The sequence below is a fragment of the Dendropsophus ebraccatus genome, chromosome 12 (genome assembly GCF_027789765.1).
Source record: "Dendropsophus ebraccatus isolate aDenEbr1 chromosome 12, aDenEbr1.pat, whole genome shotgun sequence".
Lineage (NCBI taxonomy): Eukaryota > Metazoa > Chordata > Amphibia > Anura > Hylidae > Dendropsophus > Dendropsophus ebraccatus.
In genome coordinates, this window is record NC_091465.1 from 22,078,661 (window position 1) to 22,105,842 (window position 27,182).

The 27,182-nt window shown below is 41.5% G+C and overlaps 2 protein-coding genes across 2 annotated transcripts; both read left to right on the forward strand.

Annotated features, from left to right (window-relative positions):
- The first annotated feature begins 3,424 nt into the window (after positions 1-3,424).
- LOC138768658 (olfactory receptor 5G29-like) lies at positions 3,425-4,366 on the forward strand. The gene has a single exon (XM_069946610.1). The coding sequence runs from the start codon at positions 3,425-3,427 to the stop codon at positions 4,364-4,366; it is 942 nt and encodes a 313-aa protein (XP_069802711.1).
- Positions 4,367-22,478: 18,112 nt separating this feature from the next.
- LOC138768659 (olfactory receptor 5A2-like) lies at positions 22,479-24,536 on the forward strand. The gene is made up of 2 exons (XM_069946612.1): positions 22,479-22,499; positions 23,567-24,536. Exon 2 carries the CDS (start codon positions 23,601-23,603, stop codon positions 24,534-24,536), a length of 936 nt encoding a protein of 311 aa, XP_069802713.1. The 5' UTR covers positions 22,479-22,499; positions 23,567-23,600.
- Positions 24,537-27,182: the final 2,646 nt, after the last annotated feature.

The following is a 27,182-nucleotide window of genomic DNA, read 5'->3' on the forward strand; positions in this document are numbered from 1 at the left end:
TTATCCAAGTTCAGCAGCCCCAGCTAATCAAATGCCGATCGTTCGGGTTCGGATCTACTCGAACCCGAAGTCGGTTCGCTCATCTCTAGTTATGGGACTTAGAAGATAAGGAGGTAGAAAATGTAAGCAGAAAAATCACAATTTGAGGGGTTGGGTAGGGGTTAAATGGCTGGCATTTAATAGACCTCTGATGCCTACCATTAAAGTGTATTCAGTAGATGCCACAGCCAATGACCAATAATAAACATGGTTTGCTTGTTAAAAAAAAAACACTAAATTGCAATGTTACATGTCCACTAGATTCTCAGAACATAAATTGTTTGTCAGTTGTTTAAAAAGTTTATGTATGTTAGATCTGCAGCATGCTCCAGTTTTCCTAGTCAGGGTTCTTAATGGCTACAAAGCATATATCCTCTGCTGGGACCAATACCAACATTTATGGAAAATTACAATACATACTTTTGGTGATGTCACTGTAGGAAAACAAAAAGTGTCTGTAAGATGATGTCACAAAGTCTCTAGCTACACATTGTGGGATCCAGCAACAGGAGCTATAAGCTGATCATTGCTGAAGCCTTTTAATAAAAAAAAGGCAAATCCCTACCAATGCCTTAAAAATAAATGCACCCTATGATTATTACATGACACATACACATGTTTGTATATTGTTTTATTGAGCAGACTTTCTTCACACTTCTCTCACTCACACACACTTTCTGTGACACCACCCTATAAATGATAGGAATTTCCTGTCAGGTGGGCAGTTAAAGGCAGAGGCAGTTGAGTCTCAGTTAAGTGTGAGCTAACTACCTAGATGCATTGGTAAACCAAGAGGTGGGGTGACTGGGACCACACGAGAGACCCCCTTTCCTATGCCGAGGATTCTTCAGTCAGGACAGTCACCCCATAAGAAAAAGGCAGTTGGACTGATCCCTGGTAAAGCAAAGCAACGACTAAGTCGACGTACTATAGTGACAGACACTCGTCCACTTAGGGTTAGGCTAGGTTAGTGGGAGCTACACTTAGAGACAAAGACCTAGGACTCGTACTACCTTCCAGGGTGGTCAGCAATACTGGGAGGCACAAGGCGGTCAGATAAGATAATTGGAACTAATTGAAACTTGAGTACGAGAAGTTCACTACAAGAGTCAAGTATCTTTCTTCATACACATCTGAGCAGAGTACTGTATGAGGCAAGGGCTCCTACCCAGCCTCTACACCACTGTCTCTCAAGACAAGTCTTCACTTTCTCTTCTGTCACTATCTGCTCAAGTCTACCTCTGAAGTTCCTAAAGCCAAAGTATTTTGCACTAGCACTTGTTACCAGAATTTTTATTTTTTTGTATTGCACTAAATATTTTCACTAAAGTAAAGCACTGTTTAAGTTGGGACTTGTAATCCTTGTCGGCGTGTCTGTACTCTTACTTGCACCTTACAATTGTTCAACTAAAGGTCCGGTGCCTGTGTGTCCTAGGGTGGGTACTACTACTTCTGGAACAAGTCGCCCCAACACACCAGAGCCCACCTGCTGCACACACCATCTGCACTAGCAACCCAGGCCATGGCATATATATATATATATATATATATATATATATATATATATATATATGCACAGTGTCACTGTGCTGCCCTACTACTTTGACATGTTTGACTGAAAATATAGTATCCTTTCTATGCATAACCCTAAACTTTATTTAATATTAAACTGTATAAGAATATTTCAAGAATACTTTTTTAATTTCTCAGGAGATTCTCAGCTGTTATTTCATAATAAATAATAAAAGGTAAAAATTATACTATTCCCTATTTTCAATTTAATAGATACAGAGTCTAAATAGACATCCTAGGGAATCTGCCCCCAAGGTGCACTATGTGGTATAAGTATATGGTAAGTAGGATGACAGACAAAATGCTTACTAATGCTTTTACAGGTGGCTTTCATATTAAACAAATTGAAAAATAGATCATCTGAGGAAAAAAAACTAGAAATTTAAGAAAAATAAAATCTAAACATGAAGTAGACTGTATTCCTATCTACTGTATTCTTACATGTTTTACATATTTATTATGCTTTGCCATTTACTTTGACATTTTTAATTATTTTTTAGTTAAAATCATTTACTGTATGACAATATCTTGCTACTACCAAAATGACAAACATCCTCTTAGATGAAACGGCTGCATGGTCAACTTTTAATAGCATGGCCACTTTTGGCCAATTCAAAAATTATACTTAGAGCGGCTGTCTCATTGCAAAAAAACACAGTGGTTGTTTAGGTAAGGGGTGCTTTTACTATGTGGCCATGGCTGCTTCCCAATATCTGCTTGTCCATTACTGATGTTCCTCAGACAGGAAGGCCCTCTGCTCAGCACAGATAGCACAGAGGTCAGCTGCTGAGTGCGCATTTCCTTTCTGCCCAGTGGTAGTATTGAAAAAGAGGATCACAAAGGAAACCAGCAGCAGCAGTAAAACAAACAGGTAAGTGTACAGCTTTATTATTTTCAATGCAGCTTGGCCACTTATTAAAAAAACACCCCCTGCCCAGGAAACCCCTTTAATGAAATACATGGACTACTCTAATGTGAAGGAACAGGAGCCACTGCCTGTCCATTCCCAGAATTAGGCAAGTGATTGGAGGGGGGTCGGGGGCAACAAAAGTTGCATAGAAAGTTTTAACAAAAGAAGCAAAAATGTATTCATATTTTTTAAATTCAGTTAATTTCTGGTTCAGATTAAGAACCTTTTGCATTCCAGAGTGAAGTCCTGAATGAAGTTTTATGATGATTGAACACCACACGTTGCCTCTCCTCTGCATATCCCCATCTGAACACATTTGCACTCATATATAACTTCAGACATTTTCCAAACAAAGGAGTTTTTGTGCCATAGACAAGTTTCCTACGATTATTGGCTGACAAGAGTTGACATTTGGATGACTTTAGTGTCTGCCCACCTAATCTCTACTATTTCATGTATATCGAGTTCTAAGAGCCAGGACCTTACACTATATATATATACATATATATATATATATATATATATATATATATATATATATATATACATGACCATGAATGGAATTTGCTCTTTCACCAAAGGGTCAACACAATTCTGAGCAATGGTGAATTCTCATATAATGACAAAATCTTAAGATGTCTTTAAGTAATAATCCTGGTTGCAATGTAGTCAAAGTGAATACCATCTTAGAAATGCTACAGTCACCCCGTGTGGTGTCTTTTATTCCACTGAAGTCTTGAGAAGAAGACCTCTGTGTAACCAGTTACATGCCATACTCATACAGACTTAAGACTGAAGTCACATGATGCTTGCCTGAGGAATGTATGATGAGAAAATGATTTTTTTTTTTACTTAAAAAAAAATTCTCACATTAAAGCTCCATCATTACTCGTAGAAGATAAAATGGAGACCATCAACAAGACCACAGTTCAAGAATTCATTCTTGCTGGCCTTTCAGAATCGCCAAATCTAAACCTTTTTCTTGTTATTGTATTTTTATTGGTTTATATTGTCACTATACTTGGAAATGTATCCATTATTATGGCATATAAACATAGCCCCAAACTTCAAACACCTATGTATTTCCTTCTAGCCAACTTCTCCTTCCTAGAAATATGTTACGTCTCAGACACTTGCCCCAAGCTATTGTCCAACTCACTCACAGACCACAAGTCCATCTCTTTCTATGGTTGTGTCTCACAAATGTACTGTGGATTACTTTTTGCTGGCACTGAGTTTTACATTCTTGCCACTATGGCCTATGACCGATATAGTGCCATCTGCCGACCACTGTTATACAATATGATAATGAATAAGGTATCATGTATGAAGCTCGTAGGTGGTTCATGGGTTATTGGTGCCCTTAATGCTGTAATACACACATCTCTTACCTTTACTTTACCATTTTGTGGGTCAAATAAAATAAATCACTTTTACTGCGATATCCCACCTCTACTCAAATTATCATGTGTGGATACTAAGGTAAATGAGATGACTGTTTTCCTTATAAGTGGATGTGTTATTATTGGTTCTTTTATATTAACAATGGTCTCATATGTCAAAATCATCTCAACTATTCTGAAAATCAAGTCGGTCATGGGAAGAAAAAAGGCTTTTTCGACGTGTACCTCCCATTTAATGGCTGTCTCTGTGCTCTATGGCTCAATTTTCTCTGTATATTTCAAGCCAAACTCTAAGTATGAGATAGAACAAGACAGAGTTGTCTCCGTCCTGTACACAGTTGTAGCACCTCTGCTAAACCCTTTTATATATAGTATTCGCAATAATGAAATGAAAGGCGCTCTTCAAAAATTATTGCAAGCCAAACAGAAGAACCTTGTCTAGTTATGGTAACATCTGTACAACTATTTCTATAAGGGAAAAATTTTATGACGTACAGTATAACGAACATTTTGGTTACTTGTACATTATCAATTTTTGCAAACTTGGTGTCTGTTTTTTAATAATAAATTGTTGTGTTTTATGAATTGTTGTGTAAATTATTTTTGTAGCAAGCCATTTTTTTGAAAGGTAACAATACCCAGAGTGCTCCATTATATTTTAGAACAGTGCTATTCTCCATTCCCGTTAAATTGTAAGAATTTTATTGTGTGCAGTGATGTTAAGAAAAAAAAAGGAATGCAACGGACCCTAAGAAGCGTGTAGTATGCTGGCAAGGCTTAAAAAAGGAAGCTTGGCTTCAAATTAACCAAATTGTGCCAAAATTGTGTAAAGCCGCCCCACTCCACAGTTTTGCTAGTAATATGACTTTGTAAAAAAAAAAATTTCTTTACCATAATTTGCAGAAAATTCATGATACACACCAGTTAGTACCAGTACCAATAAGGGTATGGTCACATGATAATTTTTTTCTTTTGAAAAATCTATACAACGTGTGGCAGTAATCCAGATTCTTCTGGGGATTTGCAGCTTGTATGTTAAAGATTTGAGGTTTGCGCTAAAGATTATAGTTCCACACAAAATCTTTATGAAAAAAATTCAGCATTAACAAGACCTTTAAGGAAATCTATTACTAGGTTTATTGTGCCCCAAATGAGGGCAGCATAAACCAGTGAGAGAAATGCTGGACAGATTGGTATATTACTTAAATCATTTTGTTTAGCCGTTCTCCTAATATGCAGGAGAACAGGAGTCTTGCTACACACCTCCCCCACCCTCCAGCTGATGATTGACAGTTTACTGCCTGCACACAGCATGGATAGATGACTGCCAATTAGCAGTTGGTGGGCGGAGTTTTTTTGCTTCTCATGAATACAGAGGACTGCTGGGCCCATGCTTACAATGGAGAAGACTACTTATTGTCCATGTTATTCAGAAGGATATCTCTGAATCAGATGCACAGAACAATGTAAGTGATACATCATGTACAAACCAAAATGGTACAAGTGGCCCTCCCCAGCCTAATAATGACAGTCTGTTACAACCCCAAACACAAACTGCCATGGGTACCAGGGTATTAAGAGGAGTTAATGATAACTGCTTTATAAGCTAATACTGAACCCAGCTTAATATTTGATGCTTCCACTACTATGCCACATATCTTGGCCTAGCCCCTCCAAAATCTTAATACTGGTAATTAGAGATGAGCAAACTTTTAAAAAGTTCAGCTCACCAGGTTTCGTAGAACTTTGACGCAAAGTTCGGGTTCGTTCAAACCGAACTTTAAATGAACTACACTAAAACAGATTAACGATTGAAGCTACAATAGTTAAACTATAGGAGCTCTTTTGCCATGAAAATCGCGTCCAAAATTTACTTTTTGGCAACAAACACATGCTCTCTAAAGTCCCATTTATTTCAATAGGAGAAGCTGCAAAAATGCAAGTTTTAAAGCTACCTTGAAAAAGACCTGTCATGTCACTTCTTTGGAGTGTTTCTTCTTGTTCCAGGCATTAAAATGCTATAAAAATCTGGCCTAAAAAAGTGTGGTTTTTAATAACCTTACATAGTATTGCTGTAAGAAGCAGCAGTGGCTTTTACAGTTTAAGGCTATGTTCACACTACGTATATGTACGCCCGTAGTGCGAGCTGCGAATGTTCGCCCGTAGTTTTGAGCTTGATGCGTACGCTGGAAAGTATATGATATACGGCTGCACAGTGCACACTACGTATGAGTCTACGGCCCGATCGTAAACGGACCCGTAAAAAATGAACAAGACCATTGTTTGCGTCCGGAACTGTGCAAATTCACAGCCGTGGATTTACAGGCGGTCCGTACGGAGTACTTAAAAAATAGCCGGCAATAATGCTGAATGCCGATGCCTCTAATAGTTAATATATTAAATTAATAAAACACATTTTCTTTGTAATAAAGTCCCTTTCGTTGTTCAATAATTTAATTCTAACGAATCCATCATTGTGCAATAAATATACTGTTAAAATAAATAGATATATAAATAAATGTATATTTATATATATATTTATTTTTTTACAGTATATTTAATTGCACAATGATGGATTCGTTTAAATTACATTATTGAACAACTAAACTGATTTTATTACAACGAAAATGTGTTTTATTAATTAAATATTAATTATTACATGAAGCTCTTTAAGCCATTAATTGATATTGCCGGTAAAAGAGCATTCTGTACTAATCAATACTTTACTTTAATTAAAACAATTTTTCTTCTAATTATGTTATCACAATAGCATTATTAGAAGAAACATTTAGAATTATATGTGCGCTCAGCTGATTGGCTGATCGGCTGAGCGCACATATAAAGAGCCGGTCCGCAGCACAGTGACTTCATTGTGCTGCGGACCAGCGAAGAGGACACATCGGGACATCGGATGGTGAGTATAAAGCTCTCCCTACCCCCTCCCCAGCACTGCACCCATCCCAGTAAGGAAGGGGGGTCACCTTCCTTGCTGGTATGGGTGAAGTCTGACATCAGTCTGGCCCCAAGGGATTAAGGGGGATGCAATGCATCCTCCCTTAACCCCTTGGGGGCCAGACTGTAAGCAGCGATCTGTAAAGATGCTGCATACTGTAAGGTGCACAACACCGCTCACAATTATGGGTGTTGTGCTCCTGTTTGTGTATTTTTTGTGTGTTTCTCCCTTTTTGTTTTTCAGATATCGGTATCCAGTGGATTATGTCAGATTCCATGGACTACGTCGATGACCGGCGTTTTTTTTTTTTTTATATAAAATGGTCAATGAGGGGTGTGGGGGTGTTTTTATTTGAATAAAAAAATTTTCCCTTGTGTCTTGTCTTTATTTCTTTACTTTATAGACTTAGAAGTGGAAGCCGTCTAATAGACGGAATCCATTACTAAGTCGGGGCCTAGTGTTAGCCAGTATAAAATGGCTAACACTAACCCCCTATTATTACCCCAGTAACCAATGCCACCAGGGATATTGGGAAGAGCCGGGTGCCAGTGGTCCCGGAGCGTCAAAATAGGGGGGACCCTATGCGTTTTTTTTATTATTATTTATTTATTTTTTAAAAAAACGCATAGGGTCCCCCCTATTTCCCAGCCGGGTTAAAAACCAAGCAACAGCAGCCTGGTAAAACCAGGGCGGGAAGAGCCATTGGTTTAGGCCCTCCCCAGCCTAGATCTTACCAGCCTGCTGCCGCCCCAGTCCAGGAGCGCCAATTTTGACGCTTCGGGACCACTGGCACCCGGCTCTTCCCAGTACCCCTGGTGGCATTGGTTACTGGGGTAATAATGGGGGGGTTAGTGTTAGCCATTTTATACCGGCTAACACTAGGCCCCGACTTAGTAATGGATTCCGTCTGTTAGACGGCTTCCACTACTAAGTCTATAAAGTAAAGAAATAAAGACCATACACAAGTGAAATTTTTTTTATTCAAATAAAAACACCCCCACACCCCTCATTGACCATTTTATAAAAAAAATAATAAAAAAAACCGCCGGTCATCGACGTAGTCCATAGAAACTGATGTAATCCACTGGATACCGATATCTGAAAAACAAAAAGGGAGAGACACACAAAAAACACACAAACAGGAGCACAACACCTATCATTATGAGCGGTGCTGTGCACCTTACAGTATGCAGCATCTTTACAGATCGCTGCTTACAGTCTGGCCCCCAAGGGGTTAAGGGAGGATGCATTGCAGATGTCAGACTGCCCCCATACCAGCAAGGAAGGGGTTAAGTGACCCCCCTTCAGTGCTGGGGAGGGGATGGGGAGAGCTTTATACTCACCATCCGATGTCCCGATGTGTCCTCTTCGCTGGTCCGCAGCACAATGAAGTCACTGTGCTGCGGACCCGCTAATTATATGTGCGCTCAGCCGATCAGCCAATCAGCTGAGCGCACATATAATTCAAAATGTTTCTTCTAATATTGCTATTGTGATAACATAATTAGAAGAAACATTTGATGTTTTAATTAAAGTAAAGTATTGATTATTACAGTTTGCTCTTTTACCAGCAATATCAATTAACGGCTTAATAGAGCTTCCTGTAATAATTAATATTTAATTAATAAAACATATTTTTGTTGTAATAAAATCAGTTTCGTTGTTCAATAATTTAATTTAAATGAATCCATCATTGTGCAATTAAATATACTGTAAAAAAAATAAATATATATATATAAATATACATTTATTTATATATATATTTATTTTAACAGTATATTTAATTGCACAATGATGGATTCGTTTAAATTTAATTATTGAACAACGAAAGGGACTTTATTACAACGAAAATGTGTTTATTAATTATTAACCTGTTCCCAACCACAGACGTAACTGTATGTCCCTTTTTGTTGTGCGCTTGTGCTCAAGGATGTACAGTTACGACCTGAGAGGAAACAGGCACAGTACCTGCACCTGTGCCATCTGCTGGGCACCTTTCACATCTACCGAGACCCGGGCTGAAACCGGATTATGGCAGTTAACCCTATAGGTAATGTGATCAATGCAATTGCAGGATCTATAGTGTAGAATAGAGGGGGAACTATATATATAATTCTAGACATATAATCCCTATAGCTCCCAATGCTAATAACAAATGTAGGGAGAAAATAAAATATAGATATTTAGTATTGCCGCATACGTAATGATGCTGGCAATAACATGGATAAGTTATAGCATCACAAAGCTATAACCGTATAAAGTCTGACAGATCAGATTTCAAAAATGGACCAGTCCTGAACGGGAGAATAATAATAATAATTATAATAATAATAACAACAACAACAGTAAACATAATTAGGAGTATAGAGGGTTAGGATCTGCTTCAGAAGTAAGGAGCCTAAGATACTTAGGTGTTAAACTGATGAAACAAGACATTGCTCGAAGAAGCCATGGATGTCTGGACCAGACAGAGAAGAGAAACAATGAATTAAATGTCATTGTGTATTGTGTCTAAGTCCCATTCACATTGTGTTCCCTTGTAAGGTTTGCAGTAAGGGTGAAATACCAGCTACCAGCATATCCCTACCACTGTTCAGGTGATAAAGGAATACAACAGACATCTGTAATTTGGTTTAAAAAAAAAAAAAAAAAAGAGTGTCCACCTAATCTTCAATTGCATATTACACTGTAGACTTCTATTATGTAAAGTAGGCAAACTGACTGAGACTTTTTTATTATTATTATTTATTATTATTATTTATTGATTTATTTATTATATAATCCCATACTAGCCTACTGTATATACAGTACCAAAACAAATATCATAATGTATATGTAAAGTGTCACTGTCGTTATCACTTTTAAAATCTAAATCAGCAGTGGATGTGATTAGAGATGAGCAAACGTGCTTGTCCCAGCTTGGTACTCGATCGAGTATTAGGGTACTCGATGGTACTCGTTACTCGGACGAGCATCTCGCGATACTCGAGAAAATCTTGTCATCCGTTTCCTGTAAGTTTGGGTGCTATTTCTCAGCCAATAAACATGCAGGAAACTCTTTGGTACATCCTGCGATGATGTGGGTCCCATTTATGTCAATAGCAGCGATTGGTTGGCCAGATCAGATGACCCTGCCATATAAAACTCGGCGCCGGCAGTGCTCGCTTCAGACACATGCTGTGAGAGATCAGGGACAGAGCTGCTGCTGGTCAGGGAGAGTGTCAGTGTAGGATTTAGCGTTCCAGTAGGCAGGGTATATACTAGCAATATAAACAAACAGACCTTTTCATGGCTTAAAAGCTTTTATTAATACTATTACTACAGACTGCTGGCTGGACTTGCATTTAACCAACACACTGTGGTGACAGGCTGCTGGCAGAAAGGGGTGTGTATGCAACACCTAATTCACTCTAAGAAGTGCTCAGTGTACTCCTTTTTGATTTTGGGGCTGACGGTCCTGGTGTACTACACTGTATTGCTTGGATTTGTAGTGCATCCTGTATAGAACTTCACTGTTTATTGTATTGGGGTGACAGAAAGTGTGTACAGTTGGTGCCCATACCAGATAGCACCCCCTAAACTAGTGTGTACTACACTGTATCGCTGGGATTTGTAGTGCATCCTGAATTCAACGCAGTCCACCCACGCTACCCAAGGGAGTGGAACCTTTGCTCCATTAGCTCAGCCTCCTTCCCCACAGCCTGGCCCCTCCAGGGAAAGAAGGGATTCAGAACCACCACCATGCTTCCAGGAACTCTTTTCTCGACCCTTCCCTGAGTCAGAGCAACCGGAGTAGTCAATCTGTCCTGATGCCCAAACTGTGCAGGTCACGCAGTCAGTGGGTGATGATAGTGGGGACTTGCAAGCGAGGTTTGAAGAGGTGTCTGATGATGACGATGAGACTCGGTTGTCAGACAGTGAGGTTGCTGTCATGGATGTAACTCAAAGTAAGGGATAGAGTGAGGAGCTGGTGGATGAGGACGAGGTGACTGACCCGAGCTGGGTGGATAAGCCTAGTGAAGACCTTGCTTCTGAGGTGGAGGCAAGCTCACCCGCAGGACCGGTTGGAAGAGGAAGAGGGGTGGGCAGAGGGAGAGGCAGGGGCAGAGCGAGTAGATCAGCAACTGTTTCACAGAGTCAAACTGCTAGTGACCGACGTACTGTAGTGTGCAACGTGTGCCACGGCAGGATCAGCAGGGGAGCCACCACTACCAGCCTAACCACTACCAGCATGCGCAGGCATATGAATGCTAAACACGCCACCCAGTGGAACCAAGGCCATTCAGTGAATGCAAGTCGCACCCCTGCTCCTTCCCCTGTGCCCCGTGCTGGCTCTGTCACTCCCCCCGCCCAGGCCTCAGGCACAAGCGCCTCACACCCTACATGCACCCCTTCGCCTCCACTATGCTCCACACCCTCCAGCAAGGTGTCCAAGCGCAGCGTTCAACTGTCCCTGCAGCAACTGTCTCTTGCCTCCATGTTGGCTTTTGCTAGACCTTTACTGGCATTCATGTTGACTACTGGTGTGCCTGCCCTTGCCTCGTTGTTGCTGGGCCTTAACAGGCTGACGTTTATAAAAATGAACAAAGCCTTGATTTCAGCTAAATTCAACTGTCCACCCGGGGAAAGCAGCTGAACATGAAGATTCTTGGTATCTCCTCCTCCTCCTCTTCCTACAATTCTCAGCCAAAGTCTTCTTCCGCCATGCAGGGTCTGGCCTAATTATTGGGAGGCTCAATTGCTTCCTCACTCCTAATGGTTCTCTGTGTTCTCACTGCCATGCTCTGACGTCACACTACGTCTGCTGAGGAGCGGGACTGGTTGCCGGGGGCCCGCCGATCGCGCCCCTGCCAACCAGCCTGCTGATTAATTTTTTTTTTGTGTAGTGTCTCTGTAGTGATCAAAGGGTTTTGGGCCAACGAAGTGGAGACAACACGTCTGTAAGAATAGGGACAAACAATGGAGGATGTGACATAAAAACATGGCTCAGGAGGGAAGGAAGCAAGGAAGGGGAGGTCACAGGAAGTGGAGACCAGACCTGAAGGAGATGGAGACCTGTGTGGTTAAAGGATGATAGTGTGTGGTAACTATGCTTGAAATTGTTGTTGTTGGAATTGATGTAATATTTCGTTTTTTGTAGTGTAATGGTTATATTGTATTTGTATTGTATTTTCATCTCTTTCTGCTCTTTTATATGTCTGTACAATTCTTATAACAAATATAAAATTAGTATTTCACTCTGACAATATGTGATTTACTTTACACTCGCTCTTGTTTTTCATTTACTGGCCCAACCTTGAATCTAGACCCAGTAAAAGGGTGGTGTGTATATATACGTATTATCTATACTCTAGATATATATTTATATATACATAATATTTCTTACATTTTGGCCTGTCGAGAGGCATCAAGTGTACCCTTGATGGTGAGTGCTGACTGACAACTGGCCTAGTCAGTTAGCTGTCAGCACCCGGGTTCATGTCCACTACATATCCCAGCCCCTGGACTCACTTGCTTCCTCACTGACTTGTAATGGTTCTCTGGGTGCTCAATGCCATGCTGATTCTGCCCTAATTTTTGGGAGGCTCACTTGCTGCCTCACTTACTTGTAATGGTTCTCTGGGTGCTCAATGCCATGTTGCTTCTGGCCTCATTTTTGGGAGGCTCACTTGCTGCCTCACTTACTTGTAATGGTTCTCTGGGTGCTCAATGCCATGCTGCTTCTGGCCTAATTTTTGGGAGGCACACTTGATTCCTCACTGACTTGTAATGGTTCTCTGGGTGCTCAATGCCATGCTGCTTCTGGCCTAATTTTTGGGAGGCTCACTTGCTGCCTTACTTACTTGTAATGGTTCTCTGGGTGCTCAATGCCATGCTGCTTCTGGCCTAATTTTTGGGAGGCTCACATGCTTCCTCACTGACTTGTAATGGTTATTTGTGTGTTCAATGCCCTGCTCTGTCTGGCCTAATTTTTGGGAGGCTCGCTTGCTGCCTTACTTACTTGTAATGGTTCTCTGGGTGCTCAATGACATGCTGCTTCTGGCCTAATTTTTGGGAGGCTCACTTGCTTCCTCACTTACTTGTAATGGTTCTCTGGGTGCTCAATGCCATGCTGATTCTGCCCTAATTTTTGGGAAGCTCACGTGCTTCCTCACTCACTTTTAAGGATTCTCTCTGGGCTCAATGCCATGCTAGGTCTGGTATAATTTTTGGAAGGCTAACTGGCTACCGCTTCTACCTTGTTCGCTCTGTTCTCACTGCCATGCTGTGTCAGGCTGAAATTTTGGGTGGTTCATGATATGCTACCTCTGTTTTAATGGTTCCCCGTGTTCTCAAATTCCAGGGCCTCTTAAGAAGACTGTATTGTTCTATGTGTCTTCACTGCCTGACATCACACTACGTCTGCAGAGGAGCGGGGCTGGTTGCCGGGGGCTCGCCGATAGCGCCCCCGCCAACCAGCCAGCTGTTTTTTTTGTTTTTTTTGTCTAGCCGTGTCCGGGGCCTCAACACCCCCGGTCGAGAGACATCAAGTGTACTCTTGATGGTGAGTGGTGAGTGAGAGCAGGCCTAGCCAGTTAGCTGTCAGCACCCGGGTTCATGTCCACTACATATCCCAGCCCCTGGACTCACTCCAATTTTTGGGTGGGCTCACTTGATTCCTCACTCACTTGTAATGGCTCTCTGTTTGCTGAATGCCATGCAGTGTCTGGCCTAATTTTTGGGAGGCTCACTAGCTTCCTCACTCACTTGTAATGGTTCTTTGTGTGTTCAAGGCCCTGCACTGTCTGACCTAGTTTTGGGGAGCCTCAATAGCTTCCTCACTCACTTGTAATGGTGCTCTGTGTGCTGAATGCCATGCTGTGTCTGGCCTAGTTTTGGGGAGCCTCACTAGCTTTCTCACTCACTTGTAATGCCTCTCTTTGTTTAAGGCCCTGACGTGTCTGGCCTAGTTTTGGGGAGCCTCACTAGGTGTGCCTGCCCTTGCCTCCTTTTTGCTGGGCCTTAACTGGCATCCATGTTGACTACTGCTGGGCCTTTACTGGCATCCATGTTGACTACTGCTGGGCCTGCCCTTGCCTCCTTTTTGCTGGGCCCTAACTGGCATCCATGTTGACTATTGCTGGGCCTTTACTGGCATCCATGTTGACTACTGCTGGGCCTTAACTGGCATCCATGTTGACTACTGGTGTGCCTGCTCTTGCCTCCAGGTTGACTACTGCTGGACCTTTACTGGCATCCATGTTGACTACTGTTGACTACTGTGGTGCCTGTCCCTGCCTCCAGGTTGACTACTGCTGTGCCTTCACCGGCATCCATGTTGACTACTGCTGGGCCTTCACTGGCATCCATGTTGACTACTGCTGGGCCTTTACTGGCATCCATGTTGACTACTGCTGACTACTGGTGTGCCTGCCCTTGCCTCCATGTTGGCTATTGCTGGCCCTTAACTGGCATCCATGTTGACTACTGCTGGGCCTTAACTGGCATCCATGTTGACTATTGCTGGGCCATTACTGCCATCCATGTTGACTACTGCTGACTACTGTGGTGCCTGCCCTTGCCTCCATGTTGGCTACTGCTGGTCCTTAACTGGCATCCATGTTGACTACTGCTGGGCCTTAACTGGCATCCATGTTGACTACTGCTGACTACTGGTGTGCCTGCCCTTGCCTCCATGTTGGCTACAGCTGGGCCTTAATTGGCATCTATGTTGACTACTGCTGGGCCTTAACTGGCATCCATGTTGACTACTGCTGACTACTGGTGTGCCTGCCCTTGCCTCCATGTTGGCTACTGCTGGGCCTTAACTGGCATCCATGTTGACTACTGCTGACTACTGGTGTGCCTGCCCTTGCCTCCATGTTGGCTACTGCTGGGCCTTAACTGGCATCCATGTAGACTACTGCTGGGCCTTAACTGGCATCCATGTTGACTACTGCTGGGCCTTAACTGACATCCATGTTGGCAACTGCTTGGCCTTAACTGGCATCCATGTTGACTACTGCTGGACCTTTACTGGCAGCCATGTTGACTACTGCTGACTACTGTGGTGCCTGTCCTTGCCTCCATGTTGGCTACTGCTGGGCCTTAACTGGCATCCATGTTGACTACTGCTGACTACTGGTGTGCCTGCCCTTGCCTCTATGTCGGCTACTGCTGATCCTGCCTGGCCTCCATGTTAACTACTGTTGCTCCTGCCTGGCCTCTATGATGGTTACTGTTGCTCCTGTCTGGCCTCCATGTTGGTCACTGTTGCTCCTGCCTGGCCTCCATGTTGGCTACTGCTGATCCCGGCAGTTCTCTGTGTGCTCAATGCCATGCAGTGTTTGGCCTAATTTTGGGGAGGCTCACTTTCTTCCTCACTCACTTTTAATGGTTCTCTGTGAGCTCACTGCCATCCTAGGTCTGGTATAATTTTTGGAAGGCTGACTGGCTACCGCTTCTACCTTGTTCACTCTGTCCTCACCGCTATGCTGTGTCAGGCTGAGTTTTTGGGTGGTCCCTACGCCTACCAGGCTGTTGCACAGAATAAGGCATTAGGCAGCCTCAGAGACATGCATACATGCTGCCTCTGCTGTTTCCTGTCCATTTCCGTTGTGTTTCCATCAATTTCTGAGGTTGACAGGTTTTCACACGACCTTCCCTCTACCGAACCTGAGTCTCCCATTTACTTCAATGGGTTTCGTACCTCGAAAAGAGCACTCGAATATCGGGAGATATTCGGTTTCGAGTAACGAGCACCCAACCATTTTAGTACTCGCTCATCACTAGATGTGATATAAAGCCAGTTTTCAATTTACATTCATTATTTGTTTTTTAGTTATCATGGAGGACACGGCACTTCCTGTTTTCTGACTCTTTTTTTTTTTTCTCAAAAGACAGAAAACAGGAAGTCCTGTGTGTCCCAGGCCATCTGAGAGAGAGAGAAGGCAGTCATGTGATTGATGGATACATTGAGCCGTGACTCTCTGTACTGGCCGGAATTTCTGTGTTTAGTTTGTTTTTAACAACTAGCACAAGTCAAAAAGTCTGCCTTCGGGAGACCGGACCTGGATTTTTGGTAAGTACAGCTTTGTTTTACAGCATGATAAAAAATAAAAATAAAATAAATAATAATGAATGTATATTGCATATTTGCTTTATAGCACATCTAGATTTTAAAAGTTATAACAGCAGGTACACTTTAAGCTACAGTATATGCAATACTAAGGTTAATAGAACCAAGTAATAGACCCTAGAGTCATAATGAAATGTTAATGAAATCCCTTGTGTCTTCCCAGTCCTCAAGGGTGGCTTAAAGAAAACAAGTGTTTATTATAGAAACAATACTTAAGGGACATTTCCCCCATGAGTAGCAAATTAACACATAATAACTATAGCATAATATTAACCATACATTTTTACTACTAATCCTTTATTATCATCATTATGTTTATTACATTCAGTGACCATAACATTCAGATAGAATGCATTTTGGTTACCAAAAACTACCAAAATATCACCTAACAGTAATATACAGTATGTGAAAAGTAAAGAAAAAAAATACTCTTTTTTTTAATTGTTTTTTTATTTGGAAAACAGTATTAACCCCTTAGGGACCAAGCCTGTTTGGGCCTTAATGACCAGGCTAATTTTTCAAAATCTGACCTGTCTCACTTTATGCGCTTATAGCTCAGTGATGCTTTAACGTATGCTAGCGATTCTGAGATTGTTTTTTCGTAACATATGGTACTTTATGTTAGTGGCAAAATTTGGTCACTGTCTTGTGTGTTTTTTGTGAAAAACATCAAAATATAATGAAAAATTTGAAAATTTTGCACTTTACGAACTTTGAAATTCTTTGCTTCTAAAAAAAAAGGCACATGACAAAAATTTGTTAGTAAGTCACATTATCAATATGTCCTCTTTATTCTGGCTTCATTTCGTAAACATATTTCACTTTTTTAGGGTGTTACGGGGCTTAGAAAAGTATCAGCAAATTATCAAATTTTCATGAAATTTCCAAAACTGATTTTTTTAGGGACCAGTTCTTTTTTTAAGTTGATTTAGGAGGCTTGTAGACTGGAAACCCCCATAAGTGACCCCATTTTGGAAACTAGACACCTTAAAGAATTAATCTAGGGGTATAATGAGCATTTTAACCCTACAGGGGCTGGAGGAAAGTATTCACAATTAGGCTGGAAAAAAATGAAAAATAGAAATTTTCCAACAATATATTTGTTAAGATTAAAGTATCTCATTTTCATAATAAACATGAGAGAAAATGCACCCCAAATTTTGTAACGCAGGTTCTCCTGAGTAGAACGGTACCCCATATGTGGGCGTAAACTACTGTATGGGCACACAGCAGGCCTCAGAAGGAAGGGAGCACCTATTAGCATTTCCAGTTCAGATTTTGCTGAAGAAATTTCTGAGCGCCAGGTGCGTTTGCAGAGCCCCTGTAGTGTCAGCAGAATAGAACCCCCCCAAAAGTCACCCCATTTTGGAAAGTACACCCATCAAAGAATACATCTTGGGGTGTGGTGACCATTTTGACCCCACAGGTATTAGAGGAAAGTATTCAAAAGAAGACATTAAAAATGAAAAAATAGAATTTTTCCAATAATATGTTTGTTTAGTTTGAAATTTCTCAATTTTACGAGGAACAGGGGAGAAAACTCACCCCAATATATGTAACGCAGGTACTCCTGAGTAGAACGGTACCCCATATGTGGGCATAAACCACTGTGTGGGCACACAGCGGGCCACAGAAGGAAGGGAGCGCCAAGCATTTTCAGTGCATGATTTTCCTGAAGAAGTTTCTGAGCACCAGGTGCGTTTGCAGTGCCCCTGTAATGTCTACAGAATAGAACCCCCCCAAAATCACCCCATTTTGGAAAGTACACCCCTCAAGGAATTCATCTTGGGGTGTGGTGAGCATTTTGACCCCACAGGTATTGGAGGAAAGTATTCAAAACTAGACCGTAAAAATGAAAAAAAAAATAGAATTTTTTCAATAACATGTTTGTTAAGTTTGAAATTTCTCAATTTCACTAGGAACAAGGGAGAAAAAGCACCCCAAAATTTGTAACGGAGGATCTCCTGAGTACAATAGTACCCCATATGTGGGCATAAATCACTGTATGGGCACACAGCAGGGCTCAGAAGAGAAGGAGTGTCATTTTAGTTACAGGCAATATGTGGGTGTTTACTGGTTATCTGGGGTGGTAATAGACAATCTCGGGGTGTTTACTGGCTATCTGAGGTGGCAGCAGGCAATCTGGTGGGGTTATGGGCAATCTGGGGTGGTTACGAGCAGTCTGTGCCAATCTGGGGTGGATACGGTCAATCTGGGGGGGTTACGGTCAATCTGGGGTGGTCACAGGCAATCTGGGGTGGTTACGGGCAATCTGGGGTGGTTACTGGCTGTATGGGGTGGTTATGGGCAATCTTGGGGTGTTTACTGGCTATCTAGGGGTGGGGCCTGGCTATCTGGGGTGGTGATGGGCAATCTGGTGGTGTTCACTGACTATCTGGGGTTGCAATGGGCAATCTGGGGTGGTGACGGAAAATCTGGGGTGGTGACAGGCAATCTGGGGTGGTTGCGAGCAATCTGGGGTGGTTGCGAGCAATCTGTGGTGGTTACAGGCAATTTGGGGTAGTTACAGGCAGTCTGTGGCAATCTGGGGTGGTTACGGGCTGTCTGGAATGGTTATGGGCTATGGGGGGGATACTGGCAATCTGGGGAGATTACGGGCAATCTGGGGAGATTACGGGCATTCTGGGGTGGTGACAGGCAATCTGGGGTGGTTATGGGCTGTCTGGAATGATTATGGGCTGTCTGGGATGGTTATGGGCTATCTGGGATGGATACGGGCAATCTGGGGTGGATACGGACAATGTGGGGAGGTTACAGGCAATCTAGGGTGGTTACAGGCAATCTGGGGTGGTTACGGGCAATCTGGGGTGGTCACGGGCAATCTGGGGTGGTTACGGGTAATCTGGGGTGGTTACGGGTAATCTGGGGTGGTGACGGGTAATCTGGGGTGGTGATGGGTAATCTGGGGTGGTTACAGGTAATCTGGGGTGGTAACGGGTAATCCAGGGCACTTGACTTTGGTGACAGGCGTAAAAAAGTGCCGGCACCATTTGGAACAAGCGATCAGTGGTATATAGTATATACCGCTGATCACTTGTACTAGGACCACACCGGGTGGTCACCGATCATTGCCCCATGCTCTCCGCCACCTCCGGTGGTGGAGAGAATGAAGCTTTGATCATTTTTAGGAATCCATCACTGTGAACAGAGTCTGTTCACAGTAATGACGGCGGCCATCTTGGATCAGATGGCCGCCCAGGGAGGGGAGGGTCAGTGGCCAGGTCACTAGGGTTAATTCTGGGGATGGGGGGGACATGTTTTCATCTCCTCTCACTGTGGATTCACGGTGAGAAGAGATGAAAGCGTTCAGCTGCGCTGGCAATGCCCGTTACCGGTAGCCGCCGTTATACTGGCAATAACGGCGGTCACCGGTGAGGGGACTTGCCGGGACTGACCCCACACTCTGCCCCAACCCCTCAGCGACCTCCGATAGCTGAGAGGAGGGGGCTGCGGGCATTACCGGCGCCGCTGAACTATTCTGCACCATCGCCATAAAGAGCTGATGGCAGCAGAATAGAGCCCATTAGTGATCGCCGTAAAAATCCGTATCGGCGGTCACTAATAACATAACACATGTATTCTCTGGGTCGCTACGGTTACGGCGATACCACATTTGTATAGGTTTTTTTTAACTATTACCGCTTTGGCGCAATAGAAACTATTATCCTAGGAAAAACCCACAAAAACTGTCCCTGCATTGCAAGATCCATAGCGTTCTCATCTTTTGCGCAACAGAGCTGGTTTTGGGCTTATTTTTTGCGGGAAGATCTGTAGTTTCTATTGATACCAAGTTTTATATGTATATGACTTTTTGATCTCTTTTATGACGTATTTTCTAAAGTGGATTGATAAAATACAGCTATTCTAGTACTGTTTTTTTTATTTTTTTTTTACAGCGTGTGTCGTGCGATATAATTATTGATATAGTTTTATAGATTGGGTTGTTACGGACGTAACGATACCAAATATGTATAGGATTTGTGTTTTTTATCACTTTTATGTAATGTTTTATAGTGTATGGGGAATGTAATGCATCTTTATTATTGGGGGGGGGGCTGGGGGGGCTGTGTTGTGTTTGGTGCACACTTTTTTTTACTTTTACACTAGTGTACATTACTGTACACTAGTGTAAAATACTTAGATTATTGATACAATACATTGCAGTACCTGATCTACTGCAATGTATTGTATCATGCCTCATGCTGACAGGCAATAGCCACAGCCACCCCTGTCAGCATCAGGCATCTCCATGGTGACCCCGGGGACCTTCATTAGGACCCCGGAATCACCATGGAGACATCGGGACCCCGGACATCGCGATCATGTAAGTGGACCTGCGGTGCCGTCCGGGATCCAACGGGACCCGTTAAATGCCGCTGTCATGGTTTGACAGCGGCATTTAACGGGTTAAACTGTCCGGAGCGGAGAATCCTCCGCTCCCGGCAGTTACAGGAGGGTGTCAGCCTGTAGAAAAATAAAAAGGCGTACGCATCGGAATAAGCCCATTAGTGGCCGCCGTGAAAAGGCAGCATGGCGGTCACTAAGGGGTTAAACCAAAATATGTACTGTACAATGCAATAATAAAAGTAAAACAAACAAAAAAAACCACAAAGTTGTACATACCCTGTTGATTAAGGCTATGTGCACACTACGTAAAAGTACGGCCGTTGTTACCATCGCCAACGTGTGTGCACATTGCCACTGCTACTATGGGATCCCAGCTGGAGCGTATACACATCGTATATGCTCCGACCGGGATCCTGCAAGGGGCCGCAAAGAACTGACATGTCAGTTTTCTGCGGCCGAAATTCAGTGAATTGCGGCCGTAGGAAACCCTGTCAGTTCACACAGTGAAGCGAGCAGCTGAATGATCTGGGAAGAGACCGGCCATTCCGTGACCCGGCCGGTGTCGCAGAATGGCCGGTCTCTTACGTTGTGTGAACATAGCCTAAAAAAAAATCTCCAACTAGATAACTATTCAACAATGACAAGGAACCACCTAACATGCTGTGTTCCCTGACCCTAAACCTTTTTTGTTTTCCCTTCTAAAGGCTGTATAAGGGCTATTTTATTTATTTTTTAATTTTTCTGCACTATGATCTGTAGAGTTTTAGGGTTCTTTCGGACCATTTGATCACTTTTTTTATTGATTTCAATTCCCAATGCCTTGCAGACTCAAGCAGAATGTTGGTGGGAACAAAGCGCTTTGCTTCGTTCCTACTGTGAATTTGCTAATCCCGTTGGCCCTGCACCACTACGTGTAATAGCAATGTGTGGCCAATGGCTGATGATTATACTATAAAATATATTACTTCACAGGCAAAGGGGAATGAGCTGGATTCTTGCCCTGATGCATATTGAATACAGTTAGGGTCCTATTAAACGTTCCAATCATAAAGTGTAAATTAGCGCCGATCTACTAGATCGGTGCTCGTTTACTGAGCAATTAGATGGGCAAACTATCAGACAGCAAGGGCTGCATGGACATCGTTAGCAATGTCCGTGCAGTCCTTGCCTTTAGTATTAAATACTAAAGTAATAACTCACCTTGTCATGTTCCCTGGTGTCCTCAGGCCTCCCTGGGTGTCCTCGGAGGCCTTTCCCAGTGTCTGCCTTCTCTGCCTTCTCAGCCAATCACATGCCGAGACCGAACATGGCAAGGTGAGTTATTACTTTATCGGCGCTCATTTACACTTTATGATTGGGACGTCTAATAGGACCCTAACTGTATTCAATATGCATCAGGGCAAGGATCCAGCTTATTCCCCTTTGCCTGTGAAGCAATTTTTGACCAAGAAAGTTTTCAATGCTAGAACACCCTCCCTAACCATAAGATTTTGAACAATACAAATTCTCAATAAAATACAATACAAAATCAAGTCTACTTTTAAACAAAAGCATTTGCACAATATTTAATTTGCGATTGATATTAAGTTAGAGCTTCAGTCTTGTTATTTTATAATCATTTATATATTTTTTTTATATTCTAGAAATCAGTATACATATGGGACACAACGAGCGATAATTGCTTTTCTGTTTGTAAATGATTAGATGTCACAATGTGCTGGATACCTTTGGGTTTAAAGTTCTTTGTCTAATTTGAAGAAAATATACAGTACAGGCTGCTATAATTGTCCCTGATCAACAAATTAACGGGAAACTAGTGTCTATGAAATACATACAAGGGTCCATAGGGATTGCTTTACCCAAGAGTAAGCAATACTACAGTATATTAGCCTACAATTTACAGCATTAGATGGCGGATTTGACTGTTCTACAAGAAAATTATTCCAGTAGGTTATCATTGTGTTTTTGTAGTTTTGTGAAGTGTTTTTGGTGATTTTTGTTTTATAATTTTTCGTATTGTTTTTACAATCCAGTGTCTCATTGTTTTTTGTATTACAGGACAGGACAGGTCCTCGAGAGAGAGAGATTTCTCCGATAGGATGTATGAAAATACCCTCTTATGGCATATGTTCTATGGTAACATCATAGGTTTACGTTTGGCTACTCTTTTCTTTTTACAGTGTGTATATATATATATATATATATATATATTTATTTATTTTAATTCAGGTTTAAGCCCAAATTATAATGCAATGTTTTTCTAATTGGCGACTCTTTTCTTAACCAACATCAAGAACAAGTTCCAAGATACTTTGCACACACTCTACAACAGTTGTTTTCGTAATTCAGGAAATTTGGTACATAGCTCTGGTAAATTATAAGGGTATGTTTGAACACATGTATTTTTATCTTTTATTATTATTTTGAATCATTATTAGCTGAAAGAAAAAGATTAACAAAAAATGTGGACATGAACATTGCCTAAATGTTCTCTTGGTGTCCAATACAAATGATTTAGATGGCATGAACACATCCGCAAAAAACTGTCCATGCACAGACAGTGTTCTATAGAGTGGATTTCCTAGCATCATGATGGCAGATACACATGGCTGTGTCAGTACTTTTTCAGAGCTGCTGGCATAATAATGAATCATGATATTGGGAGCTCTGAGGTCCTTCCCACAGAGAGACGAACAGTTTTTTGCGGGCATGTACTTCCGGCCTATTAAGGAACCCCACCACCCTCTGTACCTTTCCATAAAAATAATAACTATGAACAACAGTTCATCTCCTGCCGTCCCCTGATCTTAAGTATTCCTACTTAAAACACATACTCCGTCCATTCATCCCATTCAAACATAAGCAGCTGTTTTCCTTTCTTCCCCCATCTGTGCTATATATGTAGATTACAACAATGCTTTTATCTACAGCCAAGTCCTCAGTGGTTACAGTGGATTACTCTCATGCATTAAAAATCTCTTCCTGAGTGATGGATGCCATTCCTAACCAATGTACCAATAGGAAGTACCCCATTGCACCCTAGCTACTACATCATGATCAGCAGTCCGAGCGCAGCTGCCATTTGGTTATACAAAGAAGTTTAACAGAACTGCTGTGCCTTTTGTCCTTTTTTACCTACACAATAGGCAGCCATCTACCAAGTTACTCTACTCATTCTTCGAATATTTTGTTTCTTTTTACAGATCATAACGGAAATCTTTTTTTGTTAGACGATCGATGGATCGAAGAAATTTTACAAGTGTGTCGGAGTTCCTTCTTATTGGCCTTTCGGATGTTCCAGAGTTACAGCTTTTGTTTTTCATAGTATTTTTGATGATTTATATCATTACTCTGCTTGGAAACCTGTCCATCATTTGTTCTTACATTCTTAGTACAATCCTTCATACACCTATGTATTTTTTCCTTGCTCACTTTTCATTTCTTGATTTATGTTACATCTCAGTCAATGTCCCCATGATGTTGGTCAACTTCTTGGCTGAACGTAAAACCGTCTCCTTCTATGGCTGTGTGGTCCAGGTCTATACTTTTGGCCTCTGTGGTGGGACTGAATGCTATGTGTTAGCAGCTATGGCTTACGACCGGTACGTCGCCATATGTCATCCACTTTTGTATAACGTTATTATGAGGAGAACAGTTTGTATTTGGCTTATTATTGGATCGTACCTGATTGGGTCAACAAACTCTCTTATCCACACAGTTATCACGTTCACCTTACCCTACTGTGGACCTTATATGATAAACCATATTTTCTGTGATATTCCGCCTATACTTCAGCTAGCCTGTGCTGACACGAGGATTAATCAGATTGTTATATTAGTAACCAGTATCTGTGTTGTGGTAGTTTCATTCATGTTAATAGTAATATCCTACATCTATATCGTAGCAGCTGTTATAAGTCTTTATTCCACATCTGGTAGAAAGAAAGCTTTTTCTACTTGTACATCACACTTTATAGTAGTAACAATATTTTATGGGTCTGTTATGTTTATGTACTTAAAACCCGAGTCCAATGCATCGAACCAAGACCGACTGGTGGCTGTTATGTACACAGTCATTGTCCCCTTGTTAAATCCTTTCATATATAGTCTACGGAATAATGACATGAAGAGAGCCCTACTTAAAATTTACAATAAGCTAGCGTTACCAAAGTAAAACTGATATGAAATGGTTTACAATTGATTAGAGTAGTAAAAAAATAAATGAAACAAAACACGTAAAGGGAATTTGATAAATAATTTAGAAATAAACTTGCACCTTAGTACAGAAGTCAATTATTGTTGGCTAAGGGCCCAATTACACGGGACGATTATCGAGTGAAAAATCGCTATAGCGTTCAAATCTAAACGATAATCGTACTGTGTAATTGCAGGCAACGAACGAAAAAACTTTGTGTATTGTTGGTCGTTGATTTAGATCTGACCCTAAAATCATCGTTAATGGTTTGCTAATTGTTTACTAATTGATCAGTGTAAGGGCCCATTTACACAGAAAGATTATCTGACAGATTATCTGCCAAAGATTTGAAGCCAAAGCCAGGAATGGATTTGAAAAGAGGAGGAAGCTCAGGCTTTCCTTTATGACCTGTTTCCTGTTTATAGTCTGTTTGTGGCTTTGGCTTCAAATCTTTGGCAGATAATCTGTCAGATAATCTTTCTGTGTAAATGGACCCTAATTGCACATTTTGCATTCTTAGGCCGAGATGAGATGGCGTAAATGATCGTAGTAACGATCATAACTAATGACTATCGTTCTGTGTCTTCTTAGACCTGCCTTGTCCTGATTAGAACTGGTCCCATTACTAAACCAAATACCATGACTACTTCTACACTGAACGTTTTCTGGAATTACACTAAACTTTTTCCAGGAAAAATGTGACCTACAAAAAAAAAAAAAAAAAAACACTGCGCATATAACAAAAAACTCAATGGTGACATTTAAAATATATTAGATTTGAAATTTTGTAGAAATTGAATGTAGAGGAAGGTCAAGGACAACTAACCTGTAGAAGGAAGATAGAAGAGAAGGAAATAACATGCTGTACAATGTTATAAAATGCTATATATATAATGCTAACTGTTGACATTAGACGGACCTAACTTTTCATTAACATGTACGAGGGGCTTCAGTAACAATAAGGCAATGTTCCCACTACATGTAATAACGGCCGTTCTATGACCCAGCTGGATCACAGAATGGCCGGTGTTACTGAAGATCATCCCGCCCCGTGCTGCAGTACTGGCCGGATCATCTTCACTTCTGCTGAATTCACTGCTGCACACAATGGAGCGTGCGGCCCGAAGCCGCACGCTCCATTGTGTAAACTGACAGGTTTTGCTTGGCCGCTAGCGATCCTGGGCGAAGTGTATACTATGGGGGACATTTATTAAAAGGCTAAAATGCCTTTTTTAGGCGCAGATGGGCTTGATCGGTGTAAAAATATTCGCAAATGGTCTATTTGCAAATTTATTTTATTCGCATTGCGCCCATCTGTGCCAGTGGGGCAGAGAGGTGGCGTTATGGGGGGTGCAGCAGCACACAGAGGGGGTGTGGACTCTGTGTGCGTCGCATTTATCATTTTTCTGGGGGGGAAATTATAGTGAAACCTATGCCAGCTCTGTGCTGGTGTAGGTTTCAATTCATTTGCTTGAACGGGCTCTGTGTGCACAGGGTTTATGCAGAGGCAGTGCGCCTCTACATAAATCCTCAGAGCTCTGGATCTGCAGGGACATTTGTAAGCCTGGCGTAAAAAACGTAATAAATGTCCCCCTATGTGTATACACTCCAGCCGGGATTCCCTCCAGCTGCAGCACAATGTAAGTAAAGTATTTATCACGGCCATGTTGCACATCAGCAACAACGGCCGTGAATAATATCTTCCTTACTTTGTGTAAACATGGCCAGATGATGTAAGGGCATCGAAGGCAGGGGGCATATAGCTTATAAGAATCACAGTACAGCTATTCTCCTCAAACATGCAACATGCCCTGGTTACCATCAATGGCATTGCTATTCTTAAATATGATTTAAAAAAAAAAAAGGAAAAAACTTGTTCTTACAAGAACTTGACAGTTATTAATGCCACTTCTTAATGAAAGAATTATTGCTTTAGCTGAAGGGTCACATATACAGTATTGTATCCTTCAGCTTGAAGTGGTGTATTGAAAACTTTATCTTCCCTTTTACTATTCTAACACTATTGATAATATGCAATATTGGTGTTTACTATGCTATGCCATCATTACCATTTCTTTTTCTATTGTTGCATAGCCTTGTTAAACATATATGACTATATGTATGACCAGAAGTGCAGAATTTGTATTTAAACAAATTCCTATTAAAAACTATTGAAGAATGAAAATCAGGGAAGGCTTAGTTAGTATCTCTACGGCTGCATGCAAGAGCAGCGCTAGCGGAACATAACTGTGCTGGAACCAGGGCTTAAACAGCACTGCAGTTCCTGATGCGTTGCCCCTTACAGCTGGCACTCAATTGAGATATATATAGAATAGATTTTTTTTTACAAGGTTCTATATGAAAAAATTAAAAAAAAAAAAAACCCTATAATAAAATTTGCCAGAATACCCCTTTAACCATTTTACACAATTCTGTATCATCCACAAAAGTGTATCTTCTATAGTACAACCCCCCTACAGTGTCTTTAAAAAAAAATGTTAATTTGAATATTGACACCACATTTGCTATGTAGCAGTCCTATGGACTCCGTTTCTATTGAGTCTATATATATAATCAACAAGGGTCTAAAAAAAAGTTTAGAAAGATTCATATTAAAAATCAATT